Genomic DNA, 21,916 nt, shown 5'->3' with positions numbered 1-21,916 from the left:
TTAAAAAGCATATAAAAACTAAAAATTTAAAAATAATATTCTCCTGAATCCAACTGGAGAAATTCAAATATTTTAACATTGTTATTGTAAAAGTCAGAATGACATTTTTTTTAAACTATTAACTATTTACTCTTATTTTTGTTTAATGTCAATCAATTACAAATTTTACCTAGAGTCCTGTGCAAAAGTCTTGAGACATTTACTTTCCATTTGTTATTGTAGCCTCAAGCTGTCTTCATTGGGGGGAAAAAAAACACTTAATCTAGTTTTAAATGTTATTTTATGGTTCTCAAAATAAAAGTAGCAAATGTTTGATTGGCAAAGAAGAAAACTTTTATTTTAAATGTGTTATTATTTTAACTTTTCAGTCCCTGCAGACGTAATCCATGATTTAATCACAGTGGTGTTAAGCTTACTGAGTGGCAGAAAAACAATCAATTTTGGGAAAATGTTAACAGTTATTTTTCTTTTAAAAGAAACCAAAAAGCCAATGTTTGTATGAATTAGTTTGCTTACAAGTTTTTACTCAAGTTAGATTTTTTCATGGCAAAATCACGTTATTTTTTAGACTCGGATTTTCAGCATTCTGACTCCATCCATGCAGCATCCTATGACCTCTATGGGGACAAAATTCGTATTTTACCAATAAATAAATCTCTTAGTTGTTTTTTTATTAATTTATCTGGCACTGGAGTACAAAAGCAGTCCAAAAATTTGCTTTTCAAGGGGCAGTATTTGAGCTTTACATCAAGCTATAATGTTATTCGTTCATCAGAAACAAGCTGAGCTGCAGTTTCCAAGTTTTCAAGCATCTGCTTCAACTCAGCTCCTTCAGACTAGCCACAAGCAATTAGCAAATTATTAGCTGAGCTCATTAAAGAAGCTGCTTCTCAGTGAAATGCTGGTTGTTAAAGGGTTAATAGAGGAGCCATGTTGTGATCAGAAAGAGCAGGAGTTTCTTAAAGAGACAGAGACCCAATTTCAAGGTGTTAAATTACTAAATCAAATCTCTTTTAAGTCATATTTGATATATTTTGCATTTTTAGAACTGTAACATAGTTACTTGATTGTGCTATAAAATGGCTGAAAAAATACATAATACTGCCCCTTTAAAGACTGAAAGTTTCAGGGAAAGTCAGACTGCTTTGAAGGAAAATATGAAGAAAACTCACCTGGATTAAGACTTTTGCACAGATTGCTGAACTCCCGATGAATAATCTCTGATTGAAGCCTTGTTGGAGAACCGCTGCTCCTCAGCTTTGCATCTTTTCTCGCTGCAGCACTTGAACTCTGAAGGTTCGGCCCAGACCGTCGTGTTCACCGTCGTTCTCCTCAGTGCAGGACGCTGACGAGTCGTTTCTGTTTTTATCGCTCTGACTTTGCTGTTTTCCTTACAATCTGCTCTGTTTGACTCAGTTGATCTCATTTATCTGACTTCTTCCAACATGTTTATGCACAAACACCAAAGCCTTTTGTACATACATGTTTTCATTCTGTGTATTTAACCAAATGTAGGCTATAACCTGTAAAAATGTAGGAACTATGTATGTTTTTTCCTGTTTTTCTGAGCTACTTTGAATAAATCTTTTACGTTTTTACCACATTGTCTAACAATGGATCTGAAAGTTGATTTTTCTCTAAAAGTTAAAAACGTTAATGATAAAATCTCCTGGGAACCTTTGATGAAAGAAAAAGTATTTTAAAGGCTGAATCTAAATCATTTTTCTGTCAGTTTATCAAAAAAGCTGAAAATATAAAGATTCTATAATGCATTTGTCACAATTAATTAATTAACAACCCTGCAATTAACTCGAGTTTGACTACCACTACTTCCAGATAGAAAACAATGATTTACACTGAGTTCAGAAAAAATGATTTAATAAAAAGTGTACAGCAGAAAAACTAATATATTTATATGAAAATATCCTTAATAATGACAGATATAAATAAAATCTGAGGTTTGTTTGAAAATGTTGCAATTTCTCCCAAATATTCAGTGTATAAAACCACATAAATAAATATAAATAATAGTTTTATTGTCATAAATATCATTTAAAATGAACTTCAGAAATGAAAAAAGTTTAAAAAAATCTTTAATTATTTTGAGATTTAAGGCCAACTGAATTATCAGACTGTTAATTTATCATAATTTATTTAGTTTCTAAATGAATTAATTTATAAGAATAAAACATTCTGTTTAACCAGTTTAAAGGTTTAATTCATTCCCTTCTAAAAATAATAGATCTTGTTAATAATGTGATAAAGGTTTGTAGTTATATTTAGGACTAACTTCATTGCAAAAACACAAAATTATTAAAATCACCTGTTTTTCGGTCTAATTTCTAGTGCAAATATTTTAGTACACTTTAAATAAGAGAAAACTAACACAAGTAAGTTTTCCGCAAGATATAGGATTTTGTCGTAAGTCAATAACTCCTTAATATTGATGAAAAATGTCTTGTTCTATTGGCAGATTATTTCAACAGGACAAAAACAGAGAAAGCACGGCAGGCATGGACAGGGAAGGAGCGGAGGAAAAAAGCGTCCGCCTTCATCGAGCGCAAGAGCAAAACATCTAGACTTGTGTTCTTGTGGGATTTTTTGCAGTGTTTGGGTGAATCCGATTGGCTGTTGCTGTGAAGTGGGCGTGGCCTACTGCATGTGTTCAGAGTAAATGAAGCCTCAGAGATGCAGCAGCAGCAGCAGCAGCGATGGCTCTCAGCCTCACTCAGGAGTATTTCCAGATCCCTCTGGTGACCCGGACGTACACGACTGCCTGCGTCCTCACCACCGCTGCCGTGGTAAGAAACACCAGAACCAGAACAGAACCAGCACATTGTAACTCATGTAGTTCTGAAAGAAAATACTCTGTTCTAGGTGAGAATCAAACTGTTTTTACTGATTAAAATGTTTGTAATTTGTTGTTAGCTTAAATTGGGATCCAGGTAATGCTTTTGAAAGAACTGAAATGTGTAATTTTATCTCTAAATGGTGAAAGAATCAAAGCTGAACCTGCAGATTTCTTTCCAGCAACTTCAAGTCATCTCCCCGTTTCAGCTGTACTTCAACCCAGACCTCATCATCAGTAGATACCAGGTACAAAAAATTTTAACACCAAAGTAATTCATCATCTTCATCACTGTTTCCTCATTTGTTTTCCAGATATGGCGTCTGATCACCAGTTTCTTCTTCTTTGGTTCTCTTGGATTTGGTTTTTTGTTCAACATCATTTTCCTGTATCTTTCTCTGAGTTACAAACAATAACAGCATGATTATTTATCAGCAGTTTACTACAACGGCATATTACGGCCATTGTAGATAGAAAAGCAAAAGGGAGCCAGGGAACTACTGCCAAAAAGATCTCAGAAATGTTTTAGAAAACGTAGGAATTTCTGGGTCTGTAAAGTCAAAAAAATTTGAATTTGAAAGTCAGACATTTCCATGATCTTTTCTTGAAGATTTCTGAGATTTTTCTAGCAACTTTTCAAACTCAAAAATGTACATTATTATTATTATTATTATTATTATTATTATTATTATTATTATTGTTGTTGTTGTTGTTGTTAATCTAAATTTTTTGTGGGGGGGTTTTCTAGCAAATTTGCAACTTTTCAGACATTTTCTTGTTTTTTCTTGAAAATTATCTAGGATTAATCTAAAAATTTCTGAGTTTTTTTCTAGCAATTTTGCAATTTTGGTAGTTCAAAATTTTCCTTGTTTTTCCTAAAGATTTCCGTGATTATTTTTCTATCTACATTGCAGCAAATCTGGCCCACCATAAGTTTTTATTTGGTTCTATAGATTCTAGTGACACATAAATATAACCTTAAAGATAGCAGTTGTGTACATAAACAGCTATTTAATAATATTTTAACAGTTTATGGGTTTTATCAATACATTCAGGCACAGCCAGTGTTTTTAGGACATTTATGGTCTTCATGTTGCCCAACATTAAAATTCAAGATAAATGAGGCTTATTGAGACGTAAATTATAATTTGTTGAATACAGAGAAAAACCTGCAGTCGAGTCCTTAGCTGAGGTCAGCTATCGGTACTGCCGCATGCTGGAGGAAGACTGTTTCCGAGGAAGAACGGCTGATTTTGTTTTCATGTTCCTGTTTGGAGGAATCCTCATAACTGTATCCTTTACAAACTCTGAGAGCAAACAATGGGTTTCCTGATTAAATAAGAGACATCTGGAGATTTAAAGAATGAGGGTAAAATGTTAGAAGATCCACATTTCAGTATTAAAATTTTAATATATATCAGGAGAAAATGTTTAAAAATATAGTTTTTTTTTATTTATTCACCAATTAAAGCATGGAAAACAGTTGTAGCAAACAGGTTCTGATCTACAAAATGAAATAAGAAAACAAATAAGAGCAGCTAAAAAAATACACACAAAAAATATGACGTACAAATTAAAATGTTTACATTTAGGACTGTATTTAAAAAAAAAACACAACAACAACAACAACAAAAAGCATTGTAAATCAGTTCAGCACTACTTTTCCTTTATCAGCCAATTCTAAACCTGATACATCTACACTGACATTAAAAAAAAGGTGGATCAGTGCTGTAGTTTATTTATGCGTTGTTTATCTCCTTGGATTTTGCTTTTCACTCTTTAAGCCATTAATAGTCACAATTAATAACACGTGGCTAATAAATTTGACTAATAGGACTAATAGCCATCTTGAAGCTCTGACTCAAACTTATTCTGATATGAGAAACAGAAGACAACACTTCTGTTAGCATCACTTAGTATCATGTCCTTCACAAATCTGCGCAAAACTTTGTCAATACTCCGCTAATGTTGTAAACGTAATTTCGCAAGTGTGCTGTTTTCATTAAATAAGAAACGCAATTAAAATCACACGTGAATAAGTTTGTTAACGCGATAAATCGCTTTTGTTTTTTTAAAACACGATTCTCAAACTACTTCCTGTCTACTTCTTCTTCGTGGATTAGTTACATCCGGTTGTTGATCATGTGACTCGTGCGACTCGATAAAAGTGTTGATGCTGCTGAAAAAGTACCTCATCCAAGCTTTTTGTCAAAAAACGTGAGGGTTTTTTTTCTAAATGGTGTGTTTTCCTTAGCGAATTTCTTTTCAAAATGTGAAATTAGTTAAACTCAGCTAGCGTGGATCTGGTTAACCCAGTGCACACTGAACTCTCTTAACCTCCACTGTTGAACTCTGTTTGGTCTCCAGAACAGAAATTCACAGTGAGTTTATGAAATACGGGAAGAATCCCAAAGGATCCAATCAGTCTGACTTTAGACCCACTTCCCACAAAATAATAAAAACACCAAACTCTGCAGATGGCAAAAGGAATATGGGCTAAAAATCACCTAAAAGAATTAGAATGCGTTGGAAAATCCTTATTTCGTTTAACCCTGACTAGCAGAATGTCTGTGAACATTAAACCTCCATAAATTAGATTTATCTGTATTTAACCTGAAAGTCTGCAGCTGCTGGGTCTGTTTGCCAACATCTTCTTCCTCGGCCAGGCCTTCATCACCATGCTGGTGTACGTCTGGAGTAAAAGAAACCCGCTCATACGCATGAACTTCTTCGGCCTCCTCACCTTCCAGGCGCCGCTTCTGCCCTGGGTGCTGATGGGATGTTCCCTGCTGCTCGGAAACCCCGTCACTGCCGACGTCCTGGGTGAGAAGCCTTAACCCTCTGCTTTCTGGCTTTTACAACTACATTATTAGGGCAATTTTAGACAGAAACAAATAAGAGGAGTAAATTTCTGCCAAACAAATTCTGAAATTCTGAGATTGATTTCAGAAATTTGCTATAAAAATCTTGGAAATTTCTGAGTTTGAAAAGTTTAAAATATGCAAGAGAAAACTCGGAAATTTTTAGATTAAGTTCTGAAATTTTCTTAGAAAAAACATGGAACATTTTGAGTTCCAAAAGTCAACAATCTACGAGAAAAATTTCAGAAATTTTTTTAGGATAAAAATAGAATATTTGCAAGAAAAAAAATCTGAAATTTTTAGCTTAATCACAGAAATCTTCTTGAAAAAACTTGGAACATTTTCAGCTTTTGAAACTCAGAAGTTTCCAAATTTTTCCAGAATATTTTGGAGATTAATCTCAAATAAAAAAATTTTCTAACAAATTTTCAACTATTCAAACTCAGAAATTTTCATGTTTCTTCTAGAAAATTTTATAGATGAATCTCAGTATTTCCTTGATCTTTTTTTAGCGAGTTTTCAACTTTTCAAACTCAGAAATTTTCAAGTTTTTCTAGAATTTCTTTTAGATTAATCTAAAAATTTAATCTTTTTCTCGACTTTTTTTTTTGACTTTTCAAGCTCAGAAATTTTCAAGTTTTATTTTAAAAATTTTCTTAGATTTTTTTTCAGAATTTACTCCCTTATTATTTTTTCTATCTACAATGGCCTTTGTACTGTCGTTTTAGTAATTTATGCAGAACAGAGATCTGTGGCTTTGAGACGTAGCATTCATCAAAAGCTCTCTCCTCAGGTATCGGCGTTGGACACCTGTATTACTTCTTAGAGGACGTGTTTCCAAACCAACCAGGAGGAAGAAAGCTGCTGACGACACCAGATCTGCTGTAAGAGTCAAAGTAGACTCAGCTTATCATTACTGAAAGAAACCAGAGCACAAAACAGATCAACTGGAATCAGTCCTCCAAAGCCTTTTATCAGGGAAATGTTTTAGAAACAGACAAAATATTGGATTTTAGTTGTTCTCTATAGACAAATTATTTGTTTTTACTTCTGGCTTCAAATAATCTGTCTTTTCCTGACAGAAAACAATCACTTTATCAAAAAAAGACCAGAAAATATAAAAATTTTTGCAGATCTAATGCAGCATTTATTTTATTTTAAACGCTGCAACAAAGATCTGAATGCCTTCTCTGTCCGATTTTCTGCACAGACGGGTCATGTTTGACCCACCTGACCTTCTCCAGGAGGAGCAGCAGGAAGAAGATCTGCAGCACAACGAGGAGCAAGGCAGCTAAAAGCTTCAGGAGCAACCAGCAGACAGAAAATCAATAAGACAATCAAAAAGATAATCAATGGATCTACTTGAGAAGGCTTAAAAAGTTCAAACTGACTATATTCGTATGCTAAAAGGTCAAAACTTTCTCTGAACTTTTCCCAACCTTAGGAAAAGTAACAATAACGGTCTCAGTTACAGCAGAGACCGAACAGAACCGGGTCTGTAACAACCAGTCCATCTAGAATTTTGTGTTGAAATGTGATGGAAGCTGCAGAAGAAACGAGGAGCAACTGGAATGGAAAACCACGCAGCTTCGTCTGCACACGCTGCACTTTCACCCGCTGCCTTTGTGGCTCAGACAAAATGGAAACTGCTTAGCACGACAACACGACGGCAGCACAGCTGGGAAAACCAGGACCGGAGTCCAACCAGGATGGAGAGGAGTCTGGAAATTAAAGTCAACTGGGAAATATTCCACTGGCACCACTGCATCTGCTTTAAAACTGTTGTACGTTGAAAAAAGGAGTAAATGTCTGCCAGAAAATTTCTAGGAAAAACTTAAAAATTTCAGTTTGAGAAGTCAAAATTTTTTTTTAGAAAAAATAAAATTTTGAGATTAGATATTTTCTTAAGTCAAAAAATCATGGGAAATTGTGATATTAATTTCACGTTTTACAAAAACAAAACTTATTTGCAAGAAAAAAACCCTAAAATTTTCTAGAAAAACTAGTAAAATTCAGAGTTTGGAAAGTTGGAAATTCTTTAGAAAAAAAACTTGGAAATTTCTGAGCTCAAAAAAAAATTGCAAGAAAAGAACGTGGAAAATGTTGTAGAAAAGAAACTTGGAAATTTCTGAAGAAATTTGCATGGAAAAAAAAAAACCCTCAAATTGTGAGATTAATTTCACATATTTTTTAGAGCAATACTTGATTTCCAAAAGTCAAATATTTGCAACAAAAAAATTAGAATTTTCCAGAATTTTAGTTTTAAACTTTTCAGTTTGAAGATTTTTTTAAGTGAAGTCTAAAAAAAAAAAGCCCAAAATTTTGTAGAGAAAACGTGGGAATTTCAAGAGTTCAAAAAGTTGAACATTTGAGAAAAAAACTCAAATTTTGAGACTAATTTCACAGATGTCTAATAATTTAATAAAACATTTTCTGAGCTCCAAAAGATTAAAGTTTTCAACTTTCTGAAATGTTCTAAATAAAAAAAAATTTCTTCAAGCTCAGAAATTAAGTTTTTTTTCTCTAGAAAATATATATATTTTTTGAGTAAATTTACTCCTGTTCCCCTCCTCGCCTCAGGGGGCGCTGGACTAATGCAAACGTCTTCATCGCTTTACTATTACTTTTTTTTGTCTATTTGAATAAATTTCTTTCGTGTCCGTTAATCTCCCTGCAGAAATTAAATCCCAAAAAAGGACAACAAATACATTTCTTACTGATTTTTTTATTATTTTGTAAGAATTATTAAAATGTACAAAAGACAACAAATACAACAAAACAATATATTATCTGAGTCGGGTGTGTTTTTGTCCCTCGGTGATAAGGTAGAAGGTCAAAAAGAGCAGCTTCTCCAGGAAGAAGGGTTTGGCGCGGGGAAAACATGAAGGTTTCTGGGTCGTTTTTTTTCTTTTTTTCCCTCTAATGGAACCTTCAGCAAACAGAATCAAATTAAAAATAAAACGGCGAGAGTCCAGCCGAGCAGAAGACGCATCCAGAGCCGAGTAAAAACCTCTGCTGCCCTTCAACTGGTCCTGCCTCAGCGTTTCTGCAGGGGGCGCTGCTGCTGCTGCATTCACATCTACCACGTATTCGCCAGACGCCTCATTCGTCTGGGGGACAAACAGGATGCAGGTGTTAATAGTGGCATTTAAAAAATTAAAACAGCCGAAACACTGAGTTCCTTTAACTCAAGACTAAAAACTCACTTGTTTAAAGTTGCTTTTGACCCAAAATAAATAAAATGACCAATTTATTGATGTGAATTGATCATTTTGATGACATTTGACAAGATATGTTTCTCAATTGTTGACTGCATTTTGTTTTTTAAGATGTTTTATTTTTATGTTTTTAATAAATGTTTTTTTGAACTACGGTGTAAATAAAATGTGCCATACAGACAAACCTGATTGATTAATTGATAAATCTATTACAGAAAATGTCAAATTGAGCAAAAAGTTGTTTAAAATTAAACAATTTCACTTCCAGTGAGTTATTCATACATAAACTCTAAGGAAACTGAAGCAGGTTTATTAATTAATTTAATTATGGTGAATTATTGAAGTAAACTAATTTAATAATCAAATTGTCGCTTACTGGAGTGTACAGACTCAAAAAGTCATTTGCTGAAAGCAAAACATTTAGAGGAGCAATCAAGTCAAAACTGTTAAAAAAAATTATATATATATATACACACACACACACACTCGAGTTGCAACATTTTAAAAAGTCTAAAGCACATTTGGTATCAATTTATTAATCAATTAATCTGAAAAATAATAGATCAGCCCTATACTGTATTGATAAGTCGAGCAGAAAGTTTTTCACATGTTGATTTTATAAGTATTTTTTCAGTACTGTACTGATTGTAGTGTTCAATAAAGTAATGCTACGTTTTTGCATTTTTCTCTTATCTAAAAATTAATTCAAGTGTTTATTTGCATCATTTTTAATATTGTGTAAAAAAGGCTTAAATGAAAACTGCATAAAACTCGTCAGACTCGCCTCGTGTTTCTGTCCTGGTCTCTGATCTTCTTCTCCATCTCTGCGTCTGTCAGGGTCTCCAGCAGGGGGCACCACTGGTCCGCCTCGCCCGTGTTTCTGATGGCGATCTCCACGGTAGGAAGCGGGTTCTCACTGAAAAACAGCAAACCGCTTCCTGGTTAAATCTACGATGGGTTCTGTTTAATTATATATGAGACATAAACAAGTGACATGAAAGTGGGGCTGAGAGATAAATCGTTTTAATAATAGTTGGGATTTTTTTTTCCCGCCAATGCAGTCCTTGGGTTTTCATAGCTCAGAGTGATGTCAGCACCCCCAGGGCGTAATTTTAGGAGAATAAAGTCGTAATTTTATGAGGAATGCTGAGCATTTTGGGGAAGTTACACTTTAGTCTAAGTTTTACAAATACAATTTTTTACTTCTATTATACATCACAGCACAAGAGTCATAGCAAAGCTACATTAGAGACACTCTAGGTTCAGGAATGAATATGTGACCTCTCTGTGTGCATAAGTAATAACAGTAAACTGAAATATTTTATATTTTAACATTGGTATCAAATTAGAATAATTAGCTATTTTGAAGAGAAAAAAATCACATGAATTGAGCTGGTCACAACAAATCCTGATAATGAAGCTTTTTTCCTCAGTAAAATAACTCTTCTAAATTTTATTACATTTTTTCTGGTAAAATTGAGTTTTTATTCTGCTAATATGATGTAATTAAACTAAAATTCTCATAGCTGGTCCTAACGCTGACAGAAGGGATGACTGGGGAAAAAAACTTTTGGAAAACATTTTGTGTTTTTTTTGTTTTGTTTTGTTTTTGCTCGCATCTGCAGGATAAATCTCTCGTTCTGCTCGTGTCGTAATGACAACAAACATCGTCCATCAGCATTAAAGTAAACAGTCTGGAGTCGTTTCTCCACTCACACGTCCAGCTGTGGCAGAGATCATTGTCTGGATTTGGAAACATTTCATCATACGATCCAAGACCCAGTAAGGTCAGATCTGCTGATCCAACAAGCAGCTGAGGTGAAGGAGGTCAAGGGTCGCAAACCAAAACAGAAAACCCTGACCAGGAGTGTGCAGCAAGTTACAATTAGTATAGATTAGAAACTATTAGAAACTAGACCAAAAATACTTGGTAAGATTTTGTGTTTTTATAGTGCACTAAAAGAATACATTTTTATTTTCTTATTAAAAAATGAATGAAATTATTTGCATCTTTTAATGCATTTCTAATATTACGTAAAAAAGTTTAAGTGGTTAAATGAAAAATCTGCAGAATTAATTGATTATTAAAAGAGCTGCAGCCCTGCTGAGTCGCCATCTTGTGGTACCTGAAAGCATACGTCCTCTGGTGCCAGCTCAGCTGACCTCGGATGCTGTAGGCAATGGTGGTGACGAACTCTCCGCCCAGGCCGAGCTCCGAGCAGAGCTTCAGGGCGAACTTCTCCGGAGAGTTTTCCCTCTCCGACATGTCCCACTCAAACTGGTCCACCAGCGAAATGTTCCCCACGTGGATGTTCAGCTGGATGACGAGAAGAAGAACGTGGAAAATTACCCGCCTGCAATAAAGGTCACCTATTATGCTTCCTTGAACAGGTTAGGACAGGAATATGAGCTAAACAAAACATTCATTACATTCATTGCACAAAATCATTCCTAGTTAATGAGATTTCAGTGTGGACAGTTCTACCTATTTGGCTCTCCTTTCAGAATGAGCTGTTTAAGGGCTCTGTCACTTTAAATCCAAATAAGTTGCTGTTGCAATATCAACATTTAACTCTGCTGGGTTGCTCGGTAACAGACAGAACTCTGCTGGGTTGCTATGTAACAGATGGAACTCAACTGGGTTGCTAGGTAACAGACGGAACTCTGCTAGGTTGCTATGTAACAAATGGAACTCCACTGGATTGCTAGGTAACAGACGGAACTCTGATAGGTTGCTAGGTAACTGGCAGTGTCTGCTGATTTGTGAAGTTTTTGAAATTGCTCGTTTTCTAGACACCAAATATCTTTAATTTATTGCCAAAAGCCAGCTGTGTGTTTTGTTATTTTTAAGCGGTTGGGTTGCTTTCAGAAATGGAAGTACAAACATATGAATTTCCCCTTTAAGAGTGAAGTCGCACCTTGATGATCACCCTCTGGTCAGTCTGGTCCTCCAGGAGGCTGTCTGTCGGGTAGGACTCAATCTGCTGCCGGATGGCTGAGGCGATGGCAGGGACAAAGGCCAGGGGGTTCAGATCCAGGTCGTCACACAGGATCTCCGCAAACATCTCAGGTGTCATGAGCTTCTCTGGACATTTAAAAAATAACACAGGAACACTCTAAGTGTTTGTTTTAAATCTCATCAGAGAGGGAAATGAGCGAGAAGCTACCGTTCATGTTCCAGGTGAAAGCGTCCCTCAGTTTCTGACCCTCAATCTCCATGTCCAGACGGATCGGAACAAGAACCTCAGGCTGTGTGGCGTTTTCATGGATCACCGCCGGGTCGTGGTCGTCGAAGCTGATGAACATTTAAAGAAGCAAAAAATTAACCACGCCTATAAAATTTACTGGATAATTAATTATTCCAAAAACCAGAAATAAGCGACAGCATTGTCATTTTGAGACCATTTTCAGGTAAAACATTGATAAGTTCAATGTCACAAATATTATTAACTTTAATTTTGTAAAAAACACTAAAAACTCAAATTAGAAGACAGTTTAAATGTCCTAAATAAAACCAAAAACAGGCAAAAATGGCAGGTGGTGCAAACTAGTTACTTCCTACTGGGTGTCAAATGTTTCCAGCGTTTCTCAAAATGGCGACTTTTCAATGTAATATAATGGTAATGACATAAATAATACAAAAACCCATTGCTAAAGATCAATAAACTTTAAATTTAAATTAACATTTAACACTAGAACAGGAAGACATTTTAAATATCCAAAATAAAAAAATAAAAAATAAAAAAACAAGAGATAAAATGACTTATGAAGTCTCTGTGAGCAAAATTATACTTTAGAAAAGGATTGTTTAGACTTTTATCAAGCTCATTTTAAGTTAACAAGCAATTAATTGATTTATTGTGACATGCTTATACCATCTTGCCACGGTTACAGGTCATGACTGTCCAAAAATAAAAGTAAAAGTCATCCCAGCTGCATGACAGACATAACCAATAAGGTAATAATCGCCCAAACAAGCAAAGCCTCAACCATAAAAAAAAACATGAACAAAAGAAACACCGTCTGCCAGCAGGGGGCATCTCACCAGAGGGGGAAGGTCCTCTTCTTGTCCCTGCCCAGCCGGCTGCGGTTGATGGTGGTGGAGCAGGGAACGGCGTCCAGGTGGTGGGAACTGTTGGGCAGCGTGGGAACCCACTGGCTGTTCCTCTTTGCCTTCTGTTCCCTGGTGGAGACACAGCAGAACCGAACCATTGGATCCCAGAGTCAGAAAGAACAGCAACTTCTGTGTTTCAATAGAAAACTTCTCATCAAAGCGGACAGAAATCACATACGGGGTTCCCCAAGGTTCAATCCTAGGACCTCTCTTATTCAGTATCTATAGGCTCTCACCAGCTCAGATTGTAACAAGACACAAGATGAGTTAGCAAGTTAGCATAACTACACAGATGATACACAGATCTACATTACTGTGCACTGTCTCTACATCAGAGGTGTCCAAAGCACAGCCCTGGGGCCATTTGTGGCCCTTGAACTAATTTTTGTGGCCCTTGACTGCAATTCAAGAATGGCACAAATTTAGCCAACCAACACTTTTAGTAATTTTTTTTATGATGATATTTTCAGTGGCAAGTCTAAATACAAAACAGAGATTTTTTCTTAAATTATCCTTTTTATTATTATCATTATTACTATGTTACTATTGTTAGAGATGTGATTGATTTATTGCTAATTGTGACAAGTCTTTTAATTATTATAATGGTGTCTTCACAAATCTGCCTAATTTTTAAAAAAAATGAATCAGATTATCTAACAATGCTGCTCACATTCTCACAAAACTCAGCTGATCACGTAACAACTAAACATAACATTTTAAGTCCAGAAAATACAATAAAATAGATTTAGTTCATTTAAATAAATAAATAAATGCATCTGTAAGTAAGTGACAATATCTCCATAACCATGTGAGCTATTGGCATCTTGGCTGCTTTACAGAGAGATAATTAGTCTGAGTGTGTTTGGGTTTTTTTTCCCAGATGGGGGGTTTTACCTGAGGTAGGTGGGCGGCTCCGTGCTGATAGACACAGCTTTGTATTTTTCATCGTTCCCTTCGAGGATCTCCTCGACCTCCGAGGCCTTCAGGAGTGTAACGCTGGTGGCCAGCTGAGTGTAGCCGTGATCTGGGAAGACAACAATGAGAAAACACCAAATTATTTTACAAAATAATCACTGAGACCTAATAAAACCAAGGTTTGAGTAAACTTCATAAATTACAGTTTAAGGATGTCTTTGTCAGACCATTATTAGGAAAACTAGTGAGTTTAATAAAAATATGATTGGAAAATAAGAGAAACAGAAAAATATAACATGTGTGATCAATAGATATTTCACTCTGTTCACAGCATAAAAGCTGGGCAATAAATTGATCTTATCAAATTTTTGGTTTTTGAAAATTTGAATCTAATTCACTCCTTGGATTTTCATGGTTCAGGGTGATACATTTTCCTGGACAATAAATTGTTCTGGAAATTATTGCAATAAACAATAATTTTGTTGTTTTGAGACCATTTTCAAGTAATGTATTGATTACAGAATAATAATGCAAGTTCACCCTCAAAATGACCAACAAACTATAATTTTGTTATGCTTATCCTCTTAACAATGGAGCTGGAAGATAATTTAAATATCCAAATTAAACACAGAACAACCAAAAACAATAAATAAAATGAAAATAAAAACCAAACAAACAAAACCATAAATAAAATGCCTTATAAAATCTCTGAAAACAAAATTAATTAATTAAGCTGTTTTCTCATTAAAAACAACTTTACGATTGTTTTTTTCTGCATAATTTTATGCTAACATTATGACCTTAATCTTGTAACCAGGCCCCTATACTCAGTGGTAAAAAAAAAGAAAAGAGAAAAGAAATCAATTACAAATGAAAATCTGATATTTTACTCTTGCATAAAAAACCAGGAGGATGCTGGCTCTACAGAACTGGAGTTGCTTGAGTCAGTGCTGCCCTCTACTGACCGTGTGAAGACTCTACAATTTTCTTCCGTTCTTCCACTGTTGCCAGTTTTCTCCATAACGACGGGTACCGTTTATATAGGGAGCCTCTGAACATGCGCAGGTAGTTCCCCACCTGTCAAAAATTCAGAAAAATAAATAAATAAATAAAATAAAATAAACAGGTAAAAAAAACTAATTATGATGTTTCAGACACCGGGTTTTTAATGCGATGTTGCAGAAAAAAAGAATCAGTGAAGCTCTGTTAAGAGTTCCTTCATAAGACGGCATGTTAAAGCCACTGTGTTTAGAAAAAAAAGGAATAAATTTCCGCAAAAAAATCTCAGAAATTTTTAGATTAATCTCAGAAATTTAATAGAAAAAACAAGGAAATTTCTGAGTTCCAAAAGTAAAACATTTGCAAGAAAAAAAAACTTAGAAATTTTGAAATAAATCTAAAAAAAATTACTAAAAAAAAACCTCTGAAATTTATTAACTCAAAAAGTTGAAAATTTGTAAGATTTATATAAATATATATATTTATCTCGGAAATTTTCTGAGTTTCAAAAGTCAAAATCGAACATTTGCAAAAGTGGAAAATGTACTACTTTAGAAACTTAGAAATTTCCAATTTTTTCTGGACAATTTCTGAGATTAATTCTGAGTTTTTTGGCAGAATTTTACTTTCTTTTTCCTATCTACAAAGTCCCAAATACACAGTCGTACCTCCATAATCCTTCAATCAGATTATCAGTTTAAAAGACGTTTCTGTTTACGCCTCACAATCCAAGGGCAAACTGACTATGAACAAGTGGAAATTGTCCACGATAACAGAGTAACATAAAATGAATGGAATTATATATGGAATTATACATTTTTTAATCTCATGGTTACACTAAGTTTTAAACATTTCTTCACCCTGTTAGGCGTTTTCTTGGTTCTTTGTTTACATGTGTTGTTTACATTTTCTTTTGCTATTTTCCGCTTACTAATCATGCAAGTAATATTCTACATGTGATAATGTAGTAATAATCTTCTACAGTGGTGCAGAAGAAGAAAGACAGGCCATTTAAACATTATAAAAGTGTTATACTTGTCATTTTAAAACTGTTCTCTCCCACTATTACCAACCTAGACAAACCGAAACAACACAGCAAGTCGTATTAACATTAGATTTAAAATAATAAAGCAATAATCCAACTAATTTTACGGTTTGTCTTAAAAATTAGCGCTTTGTTTGTTGAAGTCATGTTAGCTCGCATGCTAACGTTTAGCTTGCTTGACAACTGAAGTTTACGATTAAATAAAAGATTAATTTCATTCCAGAATTCACTTTCTGATAACCTATTATCGATCAGCACCTTCTATCCTCGCGTTGTTCTCTGATCATCAATGAATGAACCTTCACGCGCTGCCTTTCCCCTCAGCTGGCCTCGCGAGCATAGCTAAGCTAACAGCTAGCGGCTGACACACCGGAACGTTTCTGCTCAAAATCATGATCCGTAACAGCAGCCGGTTTATAAACATTTGAAGATACTGACCTCAGAACCGATCATGTAAAACTCTCCATCCTCTTCGAGCTGAAATTTCACCGGTTTTTGCCCAAACGTTTTGCTAAGCGCCATAGTGACATGGAATAACAAAGGTCCGAGCTACAGCGCAAGCGCAAACAACAAGCGCAACAAACAACCGTTAAATGATGGACTTCCGGTTCCGCTCCAGGATCCGAGTTGTTAGAATCGGCTCACCAGCAACTTTACTATAATTTTAGCAACTTTTTTTTCCATTTAAATTGAATAAAAATATTTTGTTAATCTCGAGAGAATATAATTAAATGTTGTAACTCGTCTTATCCATGTTTCTCAAAAAAAGAAGAGAAAAAAGAAATGTAGACGCTAATCTCATGTAGCTACTGCAAAGCCAGAGAAGTTTGATTAAAAACTTTATTGTATCACATTCTTTTCAAGAGGATGCTCATGGTTGTCTGTAAAATAATAAAATAGATTTTTTTTAAAACTAAAAATTTATGAGAATATTTTTTCAGCTCAACAATGAATTAAGCATGAAATATTTATGAAATAGTATTTAATGTTTTTTGGAGAAATAATTGTAGATTAAAATTTTCAAAAGGGTATCGCATATTTTCCATATTAGTAAAGACAACCACTTTGGTTGAAAAAACGGAAAAATATTTAGAATATTCTTAGCAATAAAACTTTAATTAGTTCACTCTGTATTTGAAAACATTTGCTGCATTTACTCAAGGCGTTAATAATATAATTAAAACTAGATTTCTGTGTCTGCTTTAGTGTTTAACTCAATGGAAAGATGTCCTACCATTAATTTAAAAGAAAATCAGAAATATCGATATGAAATGATAAACATTTAGTGCCATAGCTAACATTTTTATGTGAAGATTTTAACTTGAAGCCAATAGTTTTGTCCTAATTGAAAATATTTTGAGCAAAGATGGTTTAAATGAACTGTTAGTAAACGTTTCAAGCTCATTTACTCAGTTAAGTCCTAAAAAGATTACGTAAATGTGTAAAAAAATTAAATAAAAACCAGAGACGCCAAAATGTTATTTTAACTTTACAAACTTAATGTTTATTCGTATATACATGAATATATTAATCTATAACCAAGAGAGGAGAGAATGTACAATGCAAAACAAAATCTTTATATACAAATCAATAAATAAGACACAACCAAAAACAGTTTGTCAACACAAGGGCTTTTTGTTCATGAGAAAGAAAAAGTAAGACAAAGAAATTGCAATAAGAAAATCTTGAAATTCTTCAGTTAAAAGTGGAAAAATGGCACCAAGAAAAAAAAAGAAAAAAAATTAACAAAAACAACCACATCACACCTGTTTCAATTGTTTTTATCCATCTTCATGTAAAACTGAGTCATTATCTTTATTTTTTGTTTGTTTTCAAACTCGCATAGAATCACAAAATTCATTTTTAACAAGGGCAACGACAACACACACACACACACACACGGTCCATCCACGGTCGGAAACACTCGGACGCTTTCTGGGAAGAACTGCTGCAGAAACAGAAACTCAAATTGTTTGAGGAGAATTTAGGAAGAAGTCTACAAGTTTTTGGTTTATTTTCAGATAAGTGCTGAAAATAAACAAGAAAATCTGCCTTTCTTCCCCCTTTCAGTTAAAATCAAGGCTTTTTCATGAAGTTATCAACAAAATGAAGAATAATTTACAGTTCTTTTTATTGACAAACTATTTTTGGATAATTTTTCCTGAAACTTGAACATTTTTTTAACTAAGTCCATGTTTAAAACCTTTTACTTTTAGCTATAACTTTTTGATTTAATTCTAAAGGGAGGCATTTTCAAAAGTGCCACAATTCACACAATTCAATACACATTTCTTAACGCTATTAGGTTTCTTCATCTGACCTGGTTTGTTCATTTAGAGTAAATTAAACAAATAATGACTTAAAAATATAAAATTCCTGCTGGATAAATTCCCTAAAGTTCAGTTTCTGCATCAGTTTCAGCTTTCTTCAAGTTTCCCGGACAAACAAAGTGAAACTAAATGGGTCCAGACATGTTTTTTCCTCCTTAGTGTTCTCCCCCAACGTAAACAGTAAACACAAAAGCTGAATCATTTCTCCCTCCCGCTGTGACAACGAAAGGCAGACGCTTCCACGGTTTCCATTTTGTTTTTTGGCACACGGTGGGGTCGGGTGCTGCTGCCTTCACGGACAACACGAGCGAACGATCATCACGACAATAAACGGTTCACAGTGCCGATCCACGGGCGGAAGGGGGCAAAGGTCACAGTGTTTCACGACGACATCGAACGCATCCCGCCTGCCGCTCATCAACGTATTGCTTCTGCAGTGTGTTTGTTAGTGAATTTGTTAACGTTGACGGTGCACAAAAATAGCTGACAAAAAAAGGCAGGACAAACTGGACTTAGTGTTCTCTCGGGATTTTTAGTGCTTTACTACAATTCCCAGAATGCTTGGCACCAAATTAAAACAGTGCAGATGTGGTGGAAAGAGATGTTTTAGGGGTTATAGAACAACAAAAACTGAAAAAAACAACAACGCGGTTTTCATAGGAGGAAAACACAAAAAAGAAGAGCGTCAGTTTGGATTTTTCCGTCACCGTCGCTCCTCTTGAATTCACATTCATCTAACAGCTGAAATGTTGCATCGTTTTGAGGTTTCCGTACATGGAAATACAGCGATTCATCTGGATTCAGAGAAACCGAAGCTTTAATCCTGCAGGATAAATCTGCAGCACATTTGGAAAGTTGTCGCTGAACGGATATGAAAGTTTGAGCCGCCATGTTGGAAGAAATAAAACAAAACCTGGGCAATGTTTGAGGACTCTCAGGAAAAAAAATAAACCTGATCATCTTTCGTTAATGTAAGATATGTTGATGTTTCTCCAGGGTTTTCGCACCAATTTGGATTATTCAGATCAATAATATCAAGATGAATAAATTATGCAAATTTTAGATCCACATTAAATTTTTTTTTTTGAAATATAACATATCTTTTCTCTTTTGCTGACCTTATTAAATCATTATAGTTGTTAGAATATTGGAAAGCAGAACAGAAATCTTGAATGAAAATATTGAGGTCAATTTGGTTGCATTTCTTTTCCTTAACACATTTTTTTCATATTTTTTTCCACTATTTTTAGGTTTGTCCAAAATCATTTAACTTTTCTGTAGATTTCACTGTAACGGAAGCATTTTGTATGGAAGGCCATACAAAATGGCATTTTGTATGGCCTTCATTCAATAAATGAAAAAGGTGTTAAATATTTAGATATGACTATTTAAGTACAAGTAGAAATATAAATGTTAAAATTAAGAAAACTGATCTCTTCAGTAATTAAATGACCAAATTTTTGAAATTACTAAACTTTTTAATACAATTATTTTATAGTTCTGATTCAGCCAGACCAGTTGGTGGAGCTAAAAAGGCCATAGACAAGCTGGTTATGGGTCTATTTGACAGGTCACAGTGGATTGACTCAATAAAATAATAAAATAGACTTCTTTATATTTTAAGTGATTAAGCGTTAAAATATGTTCTCTATTTATTTACTTATTTTTGACATTTCTGGCTTTCCATAATTTCAAACTTGTTTATTTTTATTTCAGTCCAAATTCACTTTTTTAAAGCTGGTGTTTCTGGTTATTTTTTTCCAACATGGCGCCTCATGGTGGTCTGGATGAGGAAGAAAGGGAAATTGGAAATTGTGAAGAAACAGCACCGTATCCGAGGTGCAAAAAAAACAAACAGAAAGCAAAATAAAAACATTAAAAAGTGTTGATATCATGAGTCTATTAACAAAAATCACAGGGTCCTTTTTCAGAACAATATACTGCACAGATTGGGTTGTTCATATTTACACTCTGTTCAGTCTGTGTGAAGTGTGATCGCTCTGCAGCGGCAGCGGCCTCCACCATGTAGTGGTTATGATCCGGTAATAAAAGACGGAAACAGAGGCGTGGGATTCATGGCTGTGTTCACTGGATTTTGACACCATTTTCTCTTTTTTGTGAACACTGCAGCGTTCAGACGAGCGTCTTTTCCTCCACGTTCTGCTGTAAAATCCCGACCGAATCTCTCTATAAGTGATCCGACGGTTCTGGGAAGATGGCAAAAAAGTCTGATCCCAGGATTAAAAAGTGGAGGTGCAAAGATTCCCCTCGCCAACGCTGAGATGTAAACGCTTGTAAACAAAATGTGACGCATCAGGAGGTTCGAATGTTTCATCTGAACCAGGCGGAGGGTGATGAAGAGTCCAAGTATCGTCCAAAGCGAAGGTTCTTTTCCCCCTTCTACTTTCCTGAGTTTGCAGCTTTCATGAAAACAAACTCAGATTTTTTAAGGAGGGTCCTGAAGAAGCAACACATCCGGTTAAGTGCTAAAGTGCCACAGAAAGGTCCCGTCTCTGCCTCTATCCAAACCAAAACCTGGACGCTTCAGGTCGGGTCGGTTCGTCTCTCCTGAAGAGTCTCAGAAAATCCCTTTGGCGATCTTCAGTCCCTTCTGTTTCATGCGAGGCAGCGTCGAACTGGCTACGTTCTTGGCCCGCACTGGCCGTGCCGAGCCGCGCTTCTTCAGCACAAAGTCGTAGTTGGCAGTGGAGTTCATGGCGTAGAAGACATTGGCGTTGTCCGGGATCCGGAGCTCTGCAGAACGAAGGGAAACAGAGCAATGTCAGATTTTAAAGCCTCGTTTGTTGGATTATTTTTATTGGGCTGGTTCTGGAGTAATCTGTAAATCCCAACAAAACTAAAAAAAGTCTAGTGTTTGGAAACTCAAATCCAGAACTTATTAATGATACACGCAAAAAAAAAGCTGGCCAACTGGCAAGGTGTGTTAGCAGCTAGCTAGCAGTAGTCACAGATGGCAATGAAGAAGTCTGATTGTGACTGAGGTGTTTGCCTGACAGAAAAGTCCCGCAACAAAATAAAAAAGAATGTACAAGATTAAATAGGCAAAATTTAAGATCTGTGATTAACATACTAAAGGCCAACTTACTTTTTAAAAATGTAAGTTATTTTAAGGCCTTAATTTAAATATATGAATTTAAGACTTTTTAAGGGGAAGATAAGTGCACTAAATGTTTTCAAAGTTAGCAAAAGGGCTAAGCTAAAAATTAGCTCTGATATTAGCTTCTGGTTACTTTCACAGGATTGTTCTGGTTTTACCCCCATCTTCTCATCGACCAGATTCCTTCTTACAAATAAAGAAAAGCATCTCCTGCAGCATGATGCTCCCATCACTATGTTTCATTTTGGGGACAGAATATTCAAAGTAACGTATAGTTTTATTACAAGTACTTCCTGAGTTGGGAAAACATGATTGCTTAGACTTTGCTCAATTACATTTACAATCAATCATGACTACAAGAGCGAAAAATCATTTTGGTCAGTTATTTTCTGTTTAAGCTTTAATCTGCTGCCACTGTGACTAAGAACTATTACATCTTTAAACTGTTTCCGGAAATCACTTAAACAA

The 21,916-nt window shown here is 35.0% G+C and overlaps 2 protein-coding genes across 3 annotated transcripts; one reads left to right on the top strand and one right to left on the bottom strand.

The window, feature by feature from the left end:
• The first annotated feature begins 2,570 nt into the window (after window positions 1–2,570).
• On the top strand, window positions 2,571–7,561 carry LOC103134911 (derlin-2-like). 2 transcript variants are annotated; one of them, XM_007547425.2, is made up of 7 exons: window positions 2,572–2,801; window positions 3,031–3,096; window positions 3,163–3,236; window positions 4,046–4,139; window positions 5,476–5,671; window positions 6,503–6,593; window positions 6,920–7,561. In XM_007547425.2, exons 1-7 carry the CDS (start codon window positions 2,712–2,714, stop codon window positions 7,002–7,004), a joined length of 696 nt encoding a protein of 231 aa, XP_007547487.1. In that variant the 5' UTR covers window positions 2,572–2,711; the 3' UTR covers window positions 7,005–7,561. The 2 variants fall into 2 exon arrangements, with proteins under 2 accessions (XP_016524591.1, XP_007547487.1); XM_016669105.1 differs by lacking the exon at window positions 4,046–4,139 and having other exon boundaries at window positions 2,571–2,801; window positions 5,469–5,671.
• Window positions 7,562–8,607: 1,046 nt separating this feature from the next.
• Window positions 8,608–16,584, bottom strand: smarcb1a (SWI/SNF related BAF chromatin remodeling complex subunit B1a). Its single transcript, XM_007547426.2, has 9 exons — window positions 16,439–16,584; window positions 14,922–15,033; window positions 13,936–14,065; window positions 12,973–13,110; window positions 12,095–12,222; window positions 11,846–12,012; window positions 11,054–11,244; window positions 9,712–9,843; window positions 8,608–8,819 (listed from the first exon to the last, which is right to left on the bottom strand). Exons 1-9 carry the CDS (start codon window positions 16,520–16,522, stop codon window positions 8,789–8,791), a joined length of 1,113 nt encoding a protein of 370 aa, XP_007547488.1. The 5' UTR covers window positions 16,523–16,584; the 3' UTR covers window positions 8,608–8,788.
• Between the last annotated feature and the right edge of the window lie 5,332 nt (window positions 16,585–21,916).

This window comes from Poecilia formosa, unplaced genomic scaffold (genome assembly GCF_000485575.1).
Source record: "Poecilia formosa unplaced genomic scaffold, Poecilia_formosa-5.1.2 Scaffold20, whole genome shotgun sequence".
NCBI lineage: Eukaryota > Metazoa > Chordata > Actinopteri > Cyprinodontiformes > Poeciliidae > Poecilia > Poecilia formosa.
Note: the sequence above shows the minus strand (reverse complement) of the source record. Positions and strands in the feature narration are given on the sequence as shown.

Excerpts from the sequence above, each read along its gene's own strand:
- smarcb1a (XM_007547426.2), bottom strand. The coding sequence starts at position 16,522 with ATGGCGCTTAGCAAAACGTTTGGGCAAAAACCGGTGAAATTTCAGCTC. Across the intron at positions 14,066-14,921 it reads AATTGTAGAGTCTTCACACG|ATCACGGCTACACTCAGCTG; the intron begins GTCAGTAGAGGG and ends TTGTCTTCCCAG. Across the intron at positions 9,844-11,053 it reads CAGAGGACGTATGCTTTCAG|TGAGAACCCGCTTCCTACCG; the intron begins GTACCACAAGAT and ends GCTGTTTTTCAG.
- LOC103134911 (XM_007547425.2), top strand. The coding sequence starts at position 2,712 with ATGGCTCTCAGCCTCACTCAGGAGTATTTCCAGATCCCTCTGGTGACC. Across the intron at positions 3,237-4,045 it reads TTGTTCAACATCATTTTCCT|CTATCGGTACTGCCGCATGC; the intron begins GTATCTTTCTCT and ends AGCTGAGGTCAG. Across the intron at positions 4,140-5,475 it reads TTGGAGGAATCCTCATAACT|CTGCTGGGTCTGTTTGCCAA; the intron begins GTATCCTTTACA and ends GAAAGTCTGCAG.